Source organism: Giraffa tippelskirchi, chromosome 3, assembly GCF_054371585.1.
Source record: "Giraffa tippelskirchi isolate mGirTip1 chromosome 3, T2T-mGirTip1v1.2.pri, whole genome shotgun sequence".
In the NCBI taxonomy this organism is placed as follows: domain Eukaryota; kingdom Metazoa; phylum Chordata; class Mammalia; order Artiodactyla; family Giraffidae; genus Giraffa; species Giraffa tippelskirchi.
In genome coordinates, this window is record NC_137277.1 from 14,148,302 (window position 1) to 14,161,315 (window position 13,014).

Consider the following 13,014-nt stretch of genomic DNA (forward strand, 5'->3'; position numbering starts at 1 on the left):
TGTGTGCAGAAGGAAATGGCAACCCACTCCAGTATTCTTGCCTGGAGAATCCCAGGGTCAGAGGAGCCTGGTGGGCTGCCATCTATGGGGTCACACAGAGTTGGACACGACTGAAGCAACTTAGCAGCAGCAGCAGGAGGTTGTACGCTCCTGATCAGAATCTAATGCCTGATGGTCTGAGGTGGAGCTGAGGTGGTGATGCTAGCTAGCGCTGGGGAAAGGCTGCAAATACAGATTATTATTAGCAGAGAGGTTTGACTGCACAGAGACCATAGTAAATCCCACCGATTCTGCATTATGGTGAGTTGTATAATTATTTCATTATACATCATAATGTAATGATAATAGAAAAAACGTGCATAATAAATGTAATATGCTTGACTCATCCCCCCAAACCATCCCCTTCCCCTGCATCCATGGAAAAATTGTCTTCTAAAAAACTGGTCCCTGGTACCAGAAAGGCTGGGGACTGCTAGCATAAGGGTTCTCTGGCTTCACTTGTACCAGGCAGAAGTCAAAAGATGGAGTGAGGAGTGATTAGCATTATGAGCACACAAGCCAGATGGCTGTTGAGAAGGATGCCTTGAGTGACATCTCCCCTCACCTTGCCCTACCTGCACTTTTGTATCCAGAGGCAAACCCCTCCAGGATCCCCCAAGGAATGTCTGTAATACAAGGAGCAAAGCAGAGGTGAAATTCACTGTGGAAAACTCGAATTTTGTCACTCTTTTTTTTTTAACCTTGTAAATCAACCCTTTAATTTTCCTTTAATTAAATACTACTTTGTAGGATAAAATGTTCCCACATTTATTACCAATCCAATGTTTTGTGATTAACGACTTAGAGAATCTCTTTTGGTTCTTAAGTCCTTATGGGTGTGCATGCTCAGTCGTGTCCGACTCTTTGCGACCCCATGGACTGTAGTCTGCCAGGCTCCTCTGTCCGTGGACTTCTCCAGGCAAGAAATACTGGAGTGGGTTGCCATTTCCTTCCTCACATAAGTCCTTAGCTTATTAATAAATAGGGTTATGACTATCCTCATTATTTATAATATGGATAAATTCAATAAAAAAATTGATATAATTTTATAGGTTTGTAAGAAATATTAATTGGGTTAACCACTATTATTTTTTCTGCTCTTAAAAAAATACTTTTTATTTTGTATTGGGGTATAGCCAATTAACAAACAATGTGATAGTTTCAGGTGAACAGCGAAGGGACTCAGTTATACATACACATGTATCCATTCCCTTCCAAACTCCCCTCCTATTCAGGCTGCCACACAATGTTGAGCAGAGTTCCATGTGCTTTACAGTAGGTCCTTGATTATCCATGTTAAATGTAGCCGTGCTTTGTCGCTCTTCCTGATAGAGAAAGTGCAGCCTGAAAGGCACTTGTTCAGTTCAGTTCAGTCGCTCAGTCGTGTCCGACTCTTTGTGACCCCATGAATCGCAGCACGCCAGGCCTCCCTGTCCATCACCAACTCCCGGAGTCCACCCAAACCCATGTCCATCGAGTCAGTGATGCCATCCAACCATCTCATCCTCTGTCGTCCCCTTCTCCTCCTGCCCCCAATCCTTCCCAGCATCAGGGTCTTTTCAAATGAGTCAGCTCTTCGCATCAATCAGGTGGCTAAAATGTTGGAGTTTCAGCTTCAACATCAGTCCTTCCAATGAACACCCAGGACTGATCTCCTTTAGGATGGACTGGTTGGATCTCCTTGCAGTCCAAGGGACTCGCAAGAGTCTTCTCCAACACCACAGTTCAAAAGCATCAATTCTGTGGCGCTCAGCTTTCTTCACCGTCCAACTCGCACATCCATACATGACCACTGGAAAAACCATAGCCTTGACTAGACAGACCTTTGTTGGCAAAGTAATGTCTCTGCTTTTTTTTTTTGTCTCTGCTTTTCAATATGCTATCTAGGTTGGTCATAACCTTCCTTCCAAGGAGTAAGTGTCTTTTAATTTCATGGCTGCAATCACCATCAGCAGTGATTTTGGAGCCCCAAAAAATAAAGTCTGACACTGTTTCCACTGTTTCCCCATCTATTTCCCATGAAGTGATGGGACCAGATGCCGTGATCTTAGTTTTCTGAATGTTGAGCTTTAAGCCAACTTTTTCACTCTCCTCTTTCACTTTCATCAAGAGGCTCTTTAGTTCTTCTTCACTTTCTGCCATAAGGGTGGTGTCATCTGCGTATCTGAGGTTATTGATATTTCTCCTGGCAATCTTGATTCCAGCTTGTGTTTCTTCCAGTCCAGCGTTTCTCATGATGTACTCTGCATATAAGTTAAATAAGCAGGGTGACAATATACAGCCTTGACATACTCTTTTTCCTATTTGGAACCAGTCTGTTGTTCCATGTCCAGCTCTAATTGTTGCTTCCTGACCTGCATACAGGTTTCTCAAGAGATAGGTCAGATGGTCTGGTATTCCCATCTCTTTCAGAATTTTCCACAGTTTATTGAAAATGTCAGTTGCATCTGACTCTTGGCAACCCCATGGACTGTAGCCCATCAGGCTTCCCTGTCCATGAAATTCTCCAAGCAAGAATACTGCAGTGGGTAGCCATTGCCTTCTCCAGGAGATCTTCCGACCCGGGGATAGAACCCGGGTCTCCTGCAATGCAGAAAGATTCTTTACTGTCTGAGCCATCAGGGCAGCCCTGGCACTTGTACAGTCAATACCCAAGCCCTTGGGACAGCATCATCTGGAAAAAATTGGGAGTATTCAGTCATGTTTTGGGTTCTCTGACATACTGAGGTGCCGTGACACAAAGCCAACATGAAAAATCCTGTCCTTGGGCTTTAGAAATCGCCGGTTTTATGCATTTCCCCACATATTTTTGTCTTTATTTCATAATTACTTTTATATGTACAACTGTGTCCTTTTTTAGATGTGGTCTGAGTATTTTGCAATGCTGTCTTAAAGCAGCAGTCCCCAATCTTTTTGGCACCAGGGACCAGTTTCGTGGAAGACAACTTTTCCACAAATCGGGGGTGGGGGGATGGTTTCAGGATGATTCAAGCTCATACATTTATTGTGCACTGATTTCTATTATTATTACATCAGCTCCACCTCAGATCATCAGGAATTAGATCCCGGAGGTTGGGGATGCCTGCCTTAAAGAATGAGTAATTTTTATAGCATGAAACTTCAAGTCCTAGAATATCCCAAATGCATGAGTGTTGCCGTGCAAAATGGCCAAGACTCTGCACGTGAGACTTTGCATGAAAATAGAAGAAGAACCCAGCTGCCTATTTGTTTAGTAATTCCAGTCTAGGAAGATTGCTACATGCTACTGTTTGACTGAAATTACGTTACTTTTTTTTTCATCTGTCCTTGATTTTTGTTTCTAAGTGCAAAACTGGGAGAATTTATCTTAATGCTAAAAATGTGTTGTTCTAGCCAAACTAGATTTAAGTTTTGGATTAATCTCACTCCATAAGTTTAATCAGCAGCACGCATTTTATTTAGTCCTTGACTAACAGGAAAAGATGGGCTTCCCTGGTGGCTCAGTGGAAAAGAATGTGCCTGCCAATGCAGGAGATGTGGGTTTGATCCCAGGTCGGGAAGAACCCCTGGAGGAGGAAATGGCAACCCACACCAGCATTCTTGCCTGGGAAATCCCATGGACAGAGGAGCCTGGTGCACCACCATGCATGGGGTTGCAAAAGAGTCAGACACAACTTAACGACTAAACAATAACAACAAACAGGAAAAGATGCAGGCAGCGTGTTCTCAGAGCTGCCAATATTGTGAGGTAGTTTCTTTCACCTTCGGGCTTTAGGTGGAACGTTTTATTGTGCAATTTTATGTTCCTTAATAGGGAGTATAGGTCTCTCCCAGGGATATATCCATAAACATCAATTACTGATGATTTTAAGGTGTCCTTTGAACATTAAATAACTGCTATGTGAATGTCCTAGATTAGAGATGAAATCCCAACAAGAACTTGATTGATATCAGGTATCCAGAATCTATCTCAGGGATCCACACCACCTATAGAAAAGACAGTCCATCCTCCAGAGTATATTTTAGGCATAAAATATTAAATAAGAATTCATAAAAGGCATATTACTCATCTTAAATCAGTTCTCCATACTAACCACCAGTATTGAATGCAGCCTGCGGTATTCAGTGCTTACCTAGGATAAGTAAAACCTTACACAGATAAGATCTTAAACATGAAATATGATCATACAGCTCAGTGGTTCAGAGCCACCCTCTTAAGGGTCAGACTGCCTAGAAAGGAATCTCTGTGTGTGTGTGTGTGTGTGTGTGTGTGTGTGTGTGAGTTGCTCAGTCGTGTCTGACTCTTTGTGACCCCATAGACTAGCTCATCAGGCTCTTCTGTCCATGGAATTCTCCAGGCAAAGATAGTGGAGTGGGTTGCCATTTCCTTCTCCAGTGGAAGAAGGATCTTCCTGACCTGAAGATCTGGGGGATCTTTCTGACCCAGGGGTCAAACTCGGGTCTCCTGCATTGCAGGTGGATTCTTTACTGTTTGAGCCACCAGAGCATACTGGCTGTGAAATCTTAGGTAAACTTTAATTTTTCTAAGGCTCAGTTTTCTCATCTATTAAATGAGGCTATAAACTGCAAAGAGATTTATGAGAATTAAATAAATGAATAGGTAAAAAACACCTAGCATGGTACTGGAACATTGTAATCACTCAAGTGATGGTAACTATTACTACTGCTGTTATCATTTTCATATTTCTATTATGTTGGGGTAGTCTAGTGGCTAAGTTGTGTCTGACTCTTTGCAACTCCATGGACTGTAGCCCACCAGGCTCCTCTGTCTATGTGATTTTCCAGGCAAGAATACTGGAGTGGGTTGCCATTTCCTAGTCCAGGGGATCTTCCCCACCCAGGGATTGGACCTGGGTCTCCTGCTTTGCAGGTAGATTCCTGATCTTATTTTTTAAAATTTTATTTATTTATGTTTATTTTTGGCTGCACTGGGTCTTTGTTGCAGTGCACAGGCTTCTCATTGCAGTGGGTTCTCTTGTGGAGCATAATAAGCTCTAGGTTCTCAGGCTTCAGGAGTTGCAGCACAAGGGCTGGGAGTTCTGGCACACAGGTTTTGTTGCCCTGAGGCATGTGGAGTCTTCCCGCACCAGGGATCAAACCCGTGTCCCCTGCTTTGGCAAGTGGATTCTTTACCACTGGACTACCAGGGAAGTTCCTATATTGGTCTTATTATTTATGAGTATCATCCAGACAAAAATATTTGAACAATTTCTAGTTATTATATGATGCAATTATTACTGCAGTTGACTCTGTTTGAAATAAAATCTATACTAAGCAATGCAATGGGTAATATCATAAGCCTGCATATATATATATGTATATATATATATATGTCTCTATATAGACAGATCAAGTAGGCATAGATATAGGTATATAGATATGATACTGCACTTTAGGAGGCCCAGTGCTTCCAACTCTTAAATGGTCGCAGCATTTCTGATTTGGATGGTGCCTCTCCACTGGACCCTTTACATATAGGAAAGAAGAGTGAGACTCAACAGGGTAAAGAGGGAGGGTCATACAGCAGAGGAGGAGCAGGCCTGGTGGGGGTGGTACCCAGGATGAGAGCTTCTGCTGCTGTCTCGCCCTGCCCTGCCCTTTGAAATTCTTAAACATCACACACACAGACACACACACACACACCCTCTGCAGCAAAAAAAAGTGTCTCCCAGAGTTCTAAGTACCTGTTTGGAAGATGACCCGCTTGAAAACCGGAATCTCTCAAAATTTGTCTCTTGCCCCCCAGATTGATCTCGTTTCTTCTCATTTGGGTCTCTTTTGTATTCCTGTCGTCTTAGACAAGCCTGCAGAATAACAAAAAAAATGTTTCTTTGGCTTAGGTCTACAACTAGCTCTGATAACTTTATGCTTGGAATTCCTATCACGAGGAATGCGCAATACAGACGTCCATCTCTAAGTGTTCACCAATACCTCCTATCAGGTGTAAAGATACCCAGGCATTATTTCCTCCTCTATTTGCCCCAAATGCCAGGTCAAGAATATTAGCTGCTGCCTTAGTAAATTCAAACAACAGAGGCATTTTGTCAAGTACTTACCCCAAAACTGCCTTTTAGAGGTAGGAAGTACCTAGTACACTGTATTTATTTCTCTTTCTGTTCTCAGCCTCCCTTTTTTAAAAACTGAAGTATGGTTAATTTACAATGTTGTGTTAGTTTCAGGTATACAGCAAAGTGATTCAGGTATACACACACACACACAGACACACACACATATTCTTTAGATTGTTTTCCATTATAGGTTATTACAAGATATTGAATATGGTTCCCTGAGCTATACAGCAGGTCCTTGTTGTTTATTTTATATATAGTAGTGTGTATCTGTTAATCCCCAAACTCCTAATTTATCCCTCCCCTCGTTCCTATTCTCTTCATACTCCTCATGCTCACCTCCATTGCTCTGTATCCCCTTGGGTCAGATTCCAACCTACAGGATAAGATTCTGTAGATTCCCAGCTACAGGATAAGAATTTTCACACATGAGAGCTTTAGCACATGCTGTTCCTTCCGCTTGGAATGCCTTTCACAGCATGCTCTCTTGGCAAACCCTGCTTATCTGCTGAGAGCCAGCTCATAGGGCGTCTCATCCCTGTAGTTTCTACCCTGACTCAGGGTATATTCTTCCTCAGGCCCTATTTTTGCTCCTGTATACATACGTGACTTGAATTATGCAACTTTTCCACTATTGTATTTAGTTGTTTTGTTTTTTGAGCCTGTTTCTCCTGCTGATCAGCAAGAAATCCTGAGGGTAAAGCCCACCTCTTATCTTTTGAATCCCCCAGCATCTAGCACTTAATGTTAGCTAAATCTCCTTTTTGTTTTGGAGGGGATTATCTATTCCCAAATGCAAAAATAAATAAATAAAACAACCGAAGAATTGTTCCATTTTTTTAAAACAAAATTTAGTACCAAAATATTTCTCTTCCAGTATTAGGACTGAACAAAACCCAAGGTTATTGTGTTCTATGGGCATGTCAATGGATTTTTTTGTGTTTTTTTGAGGTATAGTTGATGTACAATGTTGTGTTAGTTTCAGGTGTATGACAAAGTAATTCAGATGAATCACTTTTTTCAGATTCTTTTCCCATACAGGTTATTACAAAATACTGAGTATAGTTCCCTGTATACAGTAGGTACTTGTTGGTTATCTATTTTATATGTAGTAGTGTGTATATATTAATTCCAAACTCCTGATTTTTCCCTCCCCCGCTTCCCCTTTGGTAGCCATAAGTTTGTTTTCTATGTCTGTGGGTCTATTTCTGTTTTGTATATAAGTACATTTGTGTCATTTTTTTTAGATTCTACACATGAGCAATATCATATGATATTTATCTTTATCTGGCTTTTAAATTTTTATTTATTTTTGCATAGTGCTTTTGGTGTATCTAAAGACACTTTTCATAACCCAAGGTAGCAAAGGCTTTCGCCTATTTTTTTCCTAAAAGTTTTAGAGTTTTACATATAGATGTATAATCCATTTGGAATTAACTTTATATATGATATGAAGGGCTTTCCTGGTGGCTCAGTTGGTAAAGAATCTGCTTTCAGCCCAGGAGACCTGGGTTCAATCCCTGGGTCTGGAAGATCCCCTGGAGAAGAAAATGGCAACCCACTCCAGTATTCTTGCCTGGAAAATCCTGTGGACAGAGGAACCTGTTGGGCTACAGTCCATGGGGTTGCAAGAGTGAGACACGACTTAGTGACTAAACAACCACCATGACATGAAATATGCATGCTAAGTCACTTCAGTCGTGTCTGACTCTTTTCGATCTTATGGACTGTAGCCCACTAGGCTTCTCTATCCATGGGATTCTCCAGGCAAGAATACTGGAGTGGGTTGCCGTGCCCTTCTCCAGAGGACCTTCTCCAACCCAGGGATGGAACCCCCATATCCTGCATTGGCAGGTGGGTTCTTTACCACTAGTGCCGCCTGGGAAGCCCTATATGAAGTATGGACCCTGGTTTATTTCTCTTCTCTTCTCATCTCGTCCTCCTTCCCTTCCTCCCTTTGCATATGGTTTCCCTTCCAATTGTTTCATCATCACTTTTTTAAAATAACTTTACTTATTTATTTATTTATTTTTGGTTGTGCTGGATCTTCATTGCTGTGCTGGCTTTCTCTAGTTGCAGCGAGCAGGGGATACTCTCTAGTTGCAGTGCGCAGGCTTTTCATTGCAGTGGCTTCTATTGTTGCAGAGCATGGGCTCTAGGGCTCAAGGGTTCCTGGGCTCTAGAGCACAGGCTCAATAGTTGTGGTGCACCATCTTAGCTGCTCCACAGCACATGGGATCTTCCCCGATCAGGGATCAAACCCATGTCCCCTGTACTGGCAAGTGGATTCTTTACCACTGAGCTGCCAGGGAAGCCCTCAACTGACATTTTAAATACTGCAAAATAGCAAAACTTCTTGCTGAATTTCTATAGGTCCAATAACTGAACTCACCTTTGTCCTGCCAGAGCTGAATTATCCACTGCTACAGTAAAGAAATGCAGCATAAAGACAGACAATCTTATTTCTAAACTAGGCCTGACATCTCCCTTTTCCTGCCTGGGTTAAGAAAGGAAAGATTCCTTCCACATCTTTTTCCCTCTGTTAGAAAATGAATTTCCTTCCTTGAAGGATTTGCCAGAATTTCATGGCCAAGGGGAAAGCCAATATTCTGCCACAAGGTTAAGAGTAGAAATGACCTGATATTAACAAAACATTTACCACTTGGACTTGGGAACAGAGAATCAGTTACACCATGCTTCAAAACTGATTGGCAGGAGAAGCACTGGTCTCAGTGTTCATCTACAGCAGCCACGTGGTACCTGCAGCAAAGCGAATCCTGGATACTTAGGAGAAAGGTGTCATTTTACCCCATGCTTGGAAAGGGAGAACACTCCAAAATGGTGGAATTTTTCCCCCTTGTTGTTGTTCAATCGCCAAGTTGTGTCCAAAAGAGTATGCTCAAACTCTTGTCCATTGAGTTGATGATACCATTCAACCATCTCATCCTCTGTCGCCCCTTCTCCTCCTGCCCTCAGTCTTTCCCAGCATCAGGGTCTTTTCCAATGAGCTGGCTCTTTGCATCATGTGGCCAAAGTATTGGAACTTCAGCATTAGTTCCTTTCAGTGAATGTTCAGGGTTGATTTCCTTTAGGATGGACTGATTTGATCTCCTTGTTGTCCAAGGGACTCTCAAGCGTCTTCTCCAGCACCATAGTTCAAAAGCATCAATTCTTCAGCACTCAGCCTTCTTTATGGTCCAACTCTCACATCTTTACATGACTACTGGAAAAATCATAGCTTTGACTATATGGACCTTTGTCGGGAAAGTGATGTCTCTGCTTTTTAATACACTCTCTAGGTTTGTCATAGCTATTTTTCCAAGGAGCAAGCATCTTTTAATTTCGTGGATGCAGGCACCATCCGCAGTGATTTTGGAGCCCAAGAATATAAAATTTGTCACTGTTTCCACTATTTCCCCATCTATTTGCCATGAAGTGATGGGACTGGGTGCCATGATCTTAGTTTTCTGAATGTTGTGTTTTAAGCCAGCCTTTTCACTCTCCTCTTTCACCCTCATCAAGAGGCTCTTTAGTTCCTCTTTACTTTCTGCCATTAGAGTGGTATTTTCTGCTTATCTGATGTTGATATTTCTCTCAGCAATCTTGATTCCAGCCCTTGGTTTGTTATTTTCAAAAATGATGCCATATATTCAATAAATAGCAAACTTTTTAAATAATTCTGGACAGTGTTTGTTTTAATAAATAATTTAAATAAGTACACCCTCCTGATACTGAATAGTAACTATAATAAATTAAACAGACACCAAATGATAGAATAAACCAAGCTAAAACTAAAAAGAGTCAGCTGGAGAGTTCAGTAAAGTCCAACTAAATATGGGCCTCTTTTTCCCTATTTCTTTACGATGAGTTCAGGGTGGTGCTCCTGTTGGGGGCAGGGGAGCCCCAGCCTGTAGTATTGTTTCCTGGAGTCTCAGAGGTCTCTGTTACCCTAACCGACTTGTATTAGAGGCTGGGGAAGGAAATGCTGATGGGCTGAAAGTGGAGGAGCCCGTATTAGCAATTGCATGCAGGACCGAGGCAGATTTTGTGGGATGAACAGAATTCTTGTGGGCTGAGTGTTTTTTGAAACTTCTCTCCAAGAATGCATGTGACTTAAATATTTCTTTACTAAAAGGGGAGGAGGAATAGAATGATTTGCAATGTTGAAAAAAAAATGTTTTTCCCCTCTGTTTCCCACCCTGTCCCCGCCCCACCCCACCGCCCCCCACCCCGCCCTGCCCTTCTCTCATTGAGGAGCAGGAGAAGAAACCAGTAGCAAGGCAGGTACTTTCTAATTTTAATCTTGAAACAGCCAAGCAATCTTTCCATGTAAATCAAACACTAGTCCTCTCCAAGTTACAGTTTTGCTGAGAAGGCGACATGGGGACAGAGCTAAGTTCGGACTTCCAGTCCTAGAAACAGCAAGAATCTAGCCATACCCCCCAGCCCTACCCAGGAACCAGTTTTCTTGTTAGTTGTACATGTGAATGATTTTTTGTGGTTGTTATTTTCTGATGTTGATTCAGTTTCTGCTTGGAGGCTCCTGAAGGGATAGGGGCTGAGGAGTGTGAAATCCCCAGGATGGAGAGAAGGAACAGATTTGTAATTCATCTTCACCAGGGGCTCCCCTTACCCTGGGACTTTATTTCTCTTTCAGTTTCATGTGTCTGGAGCTAGATTGCTATAAATAAGTTTCTGTTCTTGTGACAAGAACTGGCTGAGTCTTGAAATGGAGGCTCCAGGTAACTGCTTGTTTCTTCTTTCTGGGGGAGAATTGGGGCTTCTTCCTTCACTCCTCCTTTGGTGTCGCACCCCCTGGACCCCCAAACCCATCCTTCTGACTGTAACATGTGCTGTCAGGCTGCCTTCTGTGCAGAAGCTACCACTGTGGGGCTGGAAAAGAAACTTACCTATGTGCCTGCAGGGGATGGCGTGGGTTTGGTGATTCACTGTAACTCAGTATGGGTAAACACGACAAGACCCAGCTCTGCCACCTTCTAGCACTGTGACCTTGGGCAAGCTGACTAACTCCATACATTCTTGCTTCTCTCATCTTTGGGATGGAGGTGTCTCTGTGCTGCAAGACTGCAGGGAGAGCCTGAGGGACTGTCGGTAAGACGCTTAGCAGAGTGATTGGCTCGCTGTAGCATTCAGTAAAACTCAGCATTATCACCATCTACCACCACCACCACCATCATCATCACCACTATCATCTTCATCATAGTCTTGATCAACCTCTAATTGTTTCCAACCCCAAGTCTGGGTGTACTCCTTTTTCTAAAGTCTGCTCTTGCCAAATAATGTAACTCCAATCTTGGCTGTGGAAGAAGAAAGACTCTTCTTGCAGGCCTGATGTTCATCCTTGTTTATCTGCCCCAGAAGTAGAGGTCTGCTTGCTAAGCCCGCCCATCCCCTCAGCAGCCAACGGAGGAGCTCCCAATCCCAGTCATGCAGGCTACCTCTGTAAACCATTTTCTTCAGAATTACAGCTCTCTGAACCCACAGGGATGCTCAAAGTTTCTTTTGTCCCTTTTATTACCAGCCCCATTCTTCTAGTCATCATCTGGGCTCCTGGTACCTTAAGAAGCCATGCACCCCAGGAACACTTTCCAGCTTTATAGTTCTGGTCTAAAAAGTATTGTAATGATGACCCAACTCTACATCTTCATCAGCAAGGTTATTGTTACTCAAACCCCACAAGCATTTTGAGAAGCAGGACTTGCTATGGCCTTCAGTTGCTTTTAATTGTTCTTATGATCCATCACAGGCTACCCTGGTGGCTCAGTGGTAAAGAATCTGCCTGCCAAGGCAGGAGACTCTAGTTTGATCCCTGGGTTGGGAAGATGCCCTGGAGGAGGGGATGGCTATCCACTTTAGTATTCTTGCCTGGAGAATCCCATGGCCAGAGGAGTCTGGTGGGCTATAGTCCATGGGGTCGCAGAGTCGGACACGACTGAGTGACTCAATAACAACAATCATCCAACATGCCTAACTCAGAGTTTGGGCTTTTAATTATCACTGAAGACATTATCAAAGTTCATCAGTTTTAAGAGGTTGAGAAATCAAAGGTGTAAAGACAGTTTGATATGCTATTCCCCTCAAATGAGTTTTTTTTGTTTGTTCTATGAAGAGTAGAGAAATGCACAAGTCACATATCCCTCCCCGTGACTCCTGCAGGAGAAAAAGTTGAATTATCTCTGTTCCCTCAGCTCGCCGAGTGGATAGTACCCAGACTTGTGCTGCCTGGTGCAGTGACCCATCACATCCTTAAACAAGTTTATATCATCATATTATTTGATCTGTACTTGAAAGAATCCGAATGAAAAATAAGCAACATGAAGTGAAACCCATTTGAACACATTTGGTAGAGTCTAGAAAATCATCCTGAAATGCCAGGTGTAATGTTTCTTTCTAGCTTTCAGTGGACGTTAATGGCTAAATTTTGCCACAAGCTAAATAAACACATTTGACCAAAAGAAGGGGAAATAAAAAGCCAAACAGCATGAACACCCTTGAAGAAATAGAGCCAAATTCTGAGATGGCATATAATTATGTACTAGCTACCAGATTCTGAAATAGCATGTAATATGCCAAATAGATGTTTATTTCCTCTTGGTTTTTCAAAAGTGTCCCACCCAACCACTGAGAGGAACAGCATCAGAGTAACTCAGGGTGGGTTTAACCTTCCTCTCCTGCTGCTGACAGACAGACCTGTAAAGGCACTGCTAATTTGGTGCATACCAGCCTGAAGAGTATTTTAGGCAGTCGCAGGAATAGTGTGTACAGCAGGTTTCTAAGGGCTTCAATTTGAGCCAGTTCATCAAAGGCAAGTCTAGCACAGGAAGGCATATGTGGCTAAGGTCTATGATTTGGGAGTCACATCTGGTTATTAGGCCTTACACTATTG

The 13,014-nt window shown here is 42.6% G+C and overlaps 1 protein-coding gene and 1 long non-coding RNA gene across 30 annotated transcripts in view; one reads left to right on the top strand and one right to left on the bottom strand.

Annotated features, from left to right (window-relative positions):
* Positions 1-13,014, bottom strand: part of MARCHF10 (membrane associated ring-CH-type finger 10) — a 99,188-nt gene that overhangs the window by 72,683 nt on the left and 13,491 nt on the right. For 20 of the 29 annotated variants that reach the window (XM_081576574.1, XM_081576571.1, XM_081576567.1 and 17 more), the window contains one exon: positions 5,724-5,843. Coding sequence is in view for 16 of the 29 variants with exons in the window: in XM_081576567.1 (XP_081432693.1) it covers positions 5,724-5,843 (120 nt within the window). In the remaining 13 variants the exon portion in view is untranslated. Of the gene's footprint in view, positions 1-614; positions 666-5,723; positions 5,844-13,014 lie in introns of all 29 variants that reach the window. The other 9 variants (XM_081576570.1, XM_081576563.1, XM_081576561.1 and 6 more) reach the window with 1 other exon arrangement.
* LOC145541102 (uncharacterized) overlaps positions 1-13,014 on the top strand; it is a 103,465-nt gene that overhangs the window by 5,219 nt on the left and 85,232 nt on the right. The window lies entirely within an intron of this gene.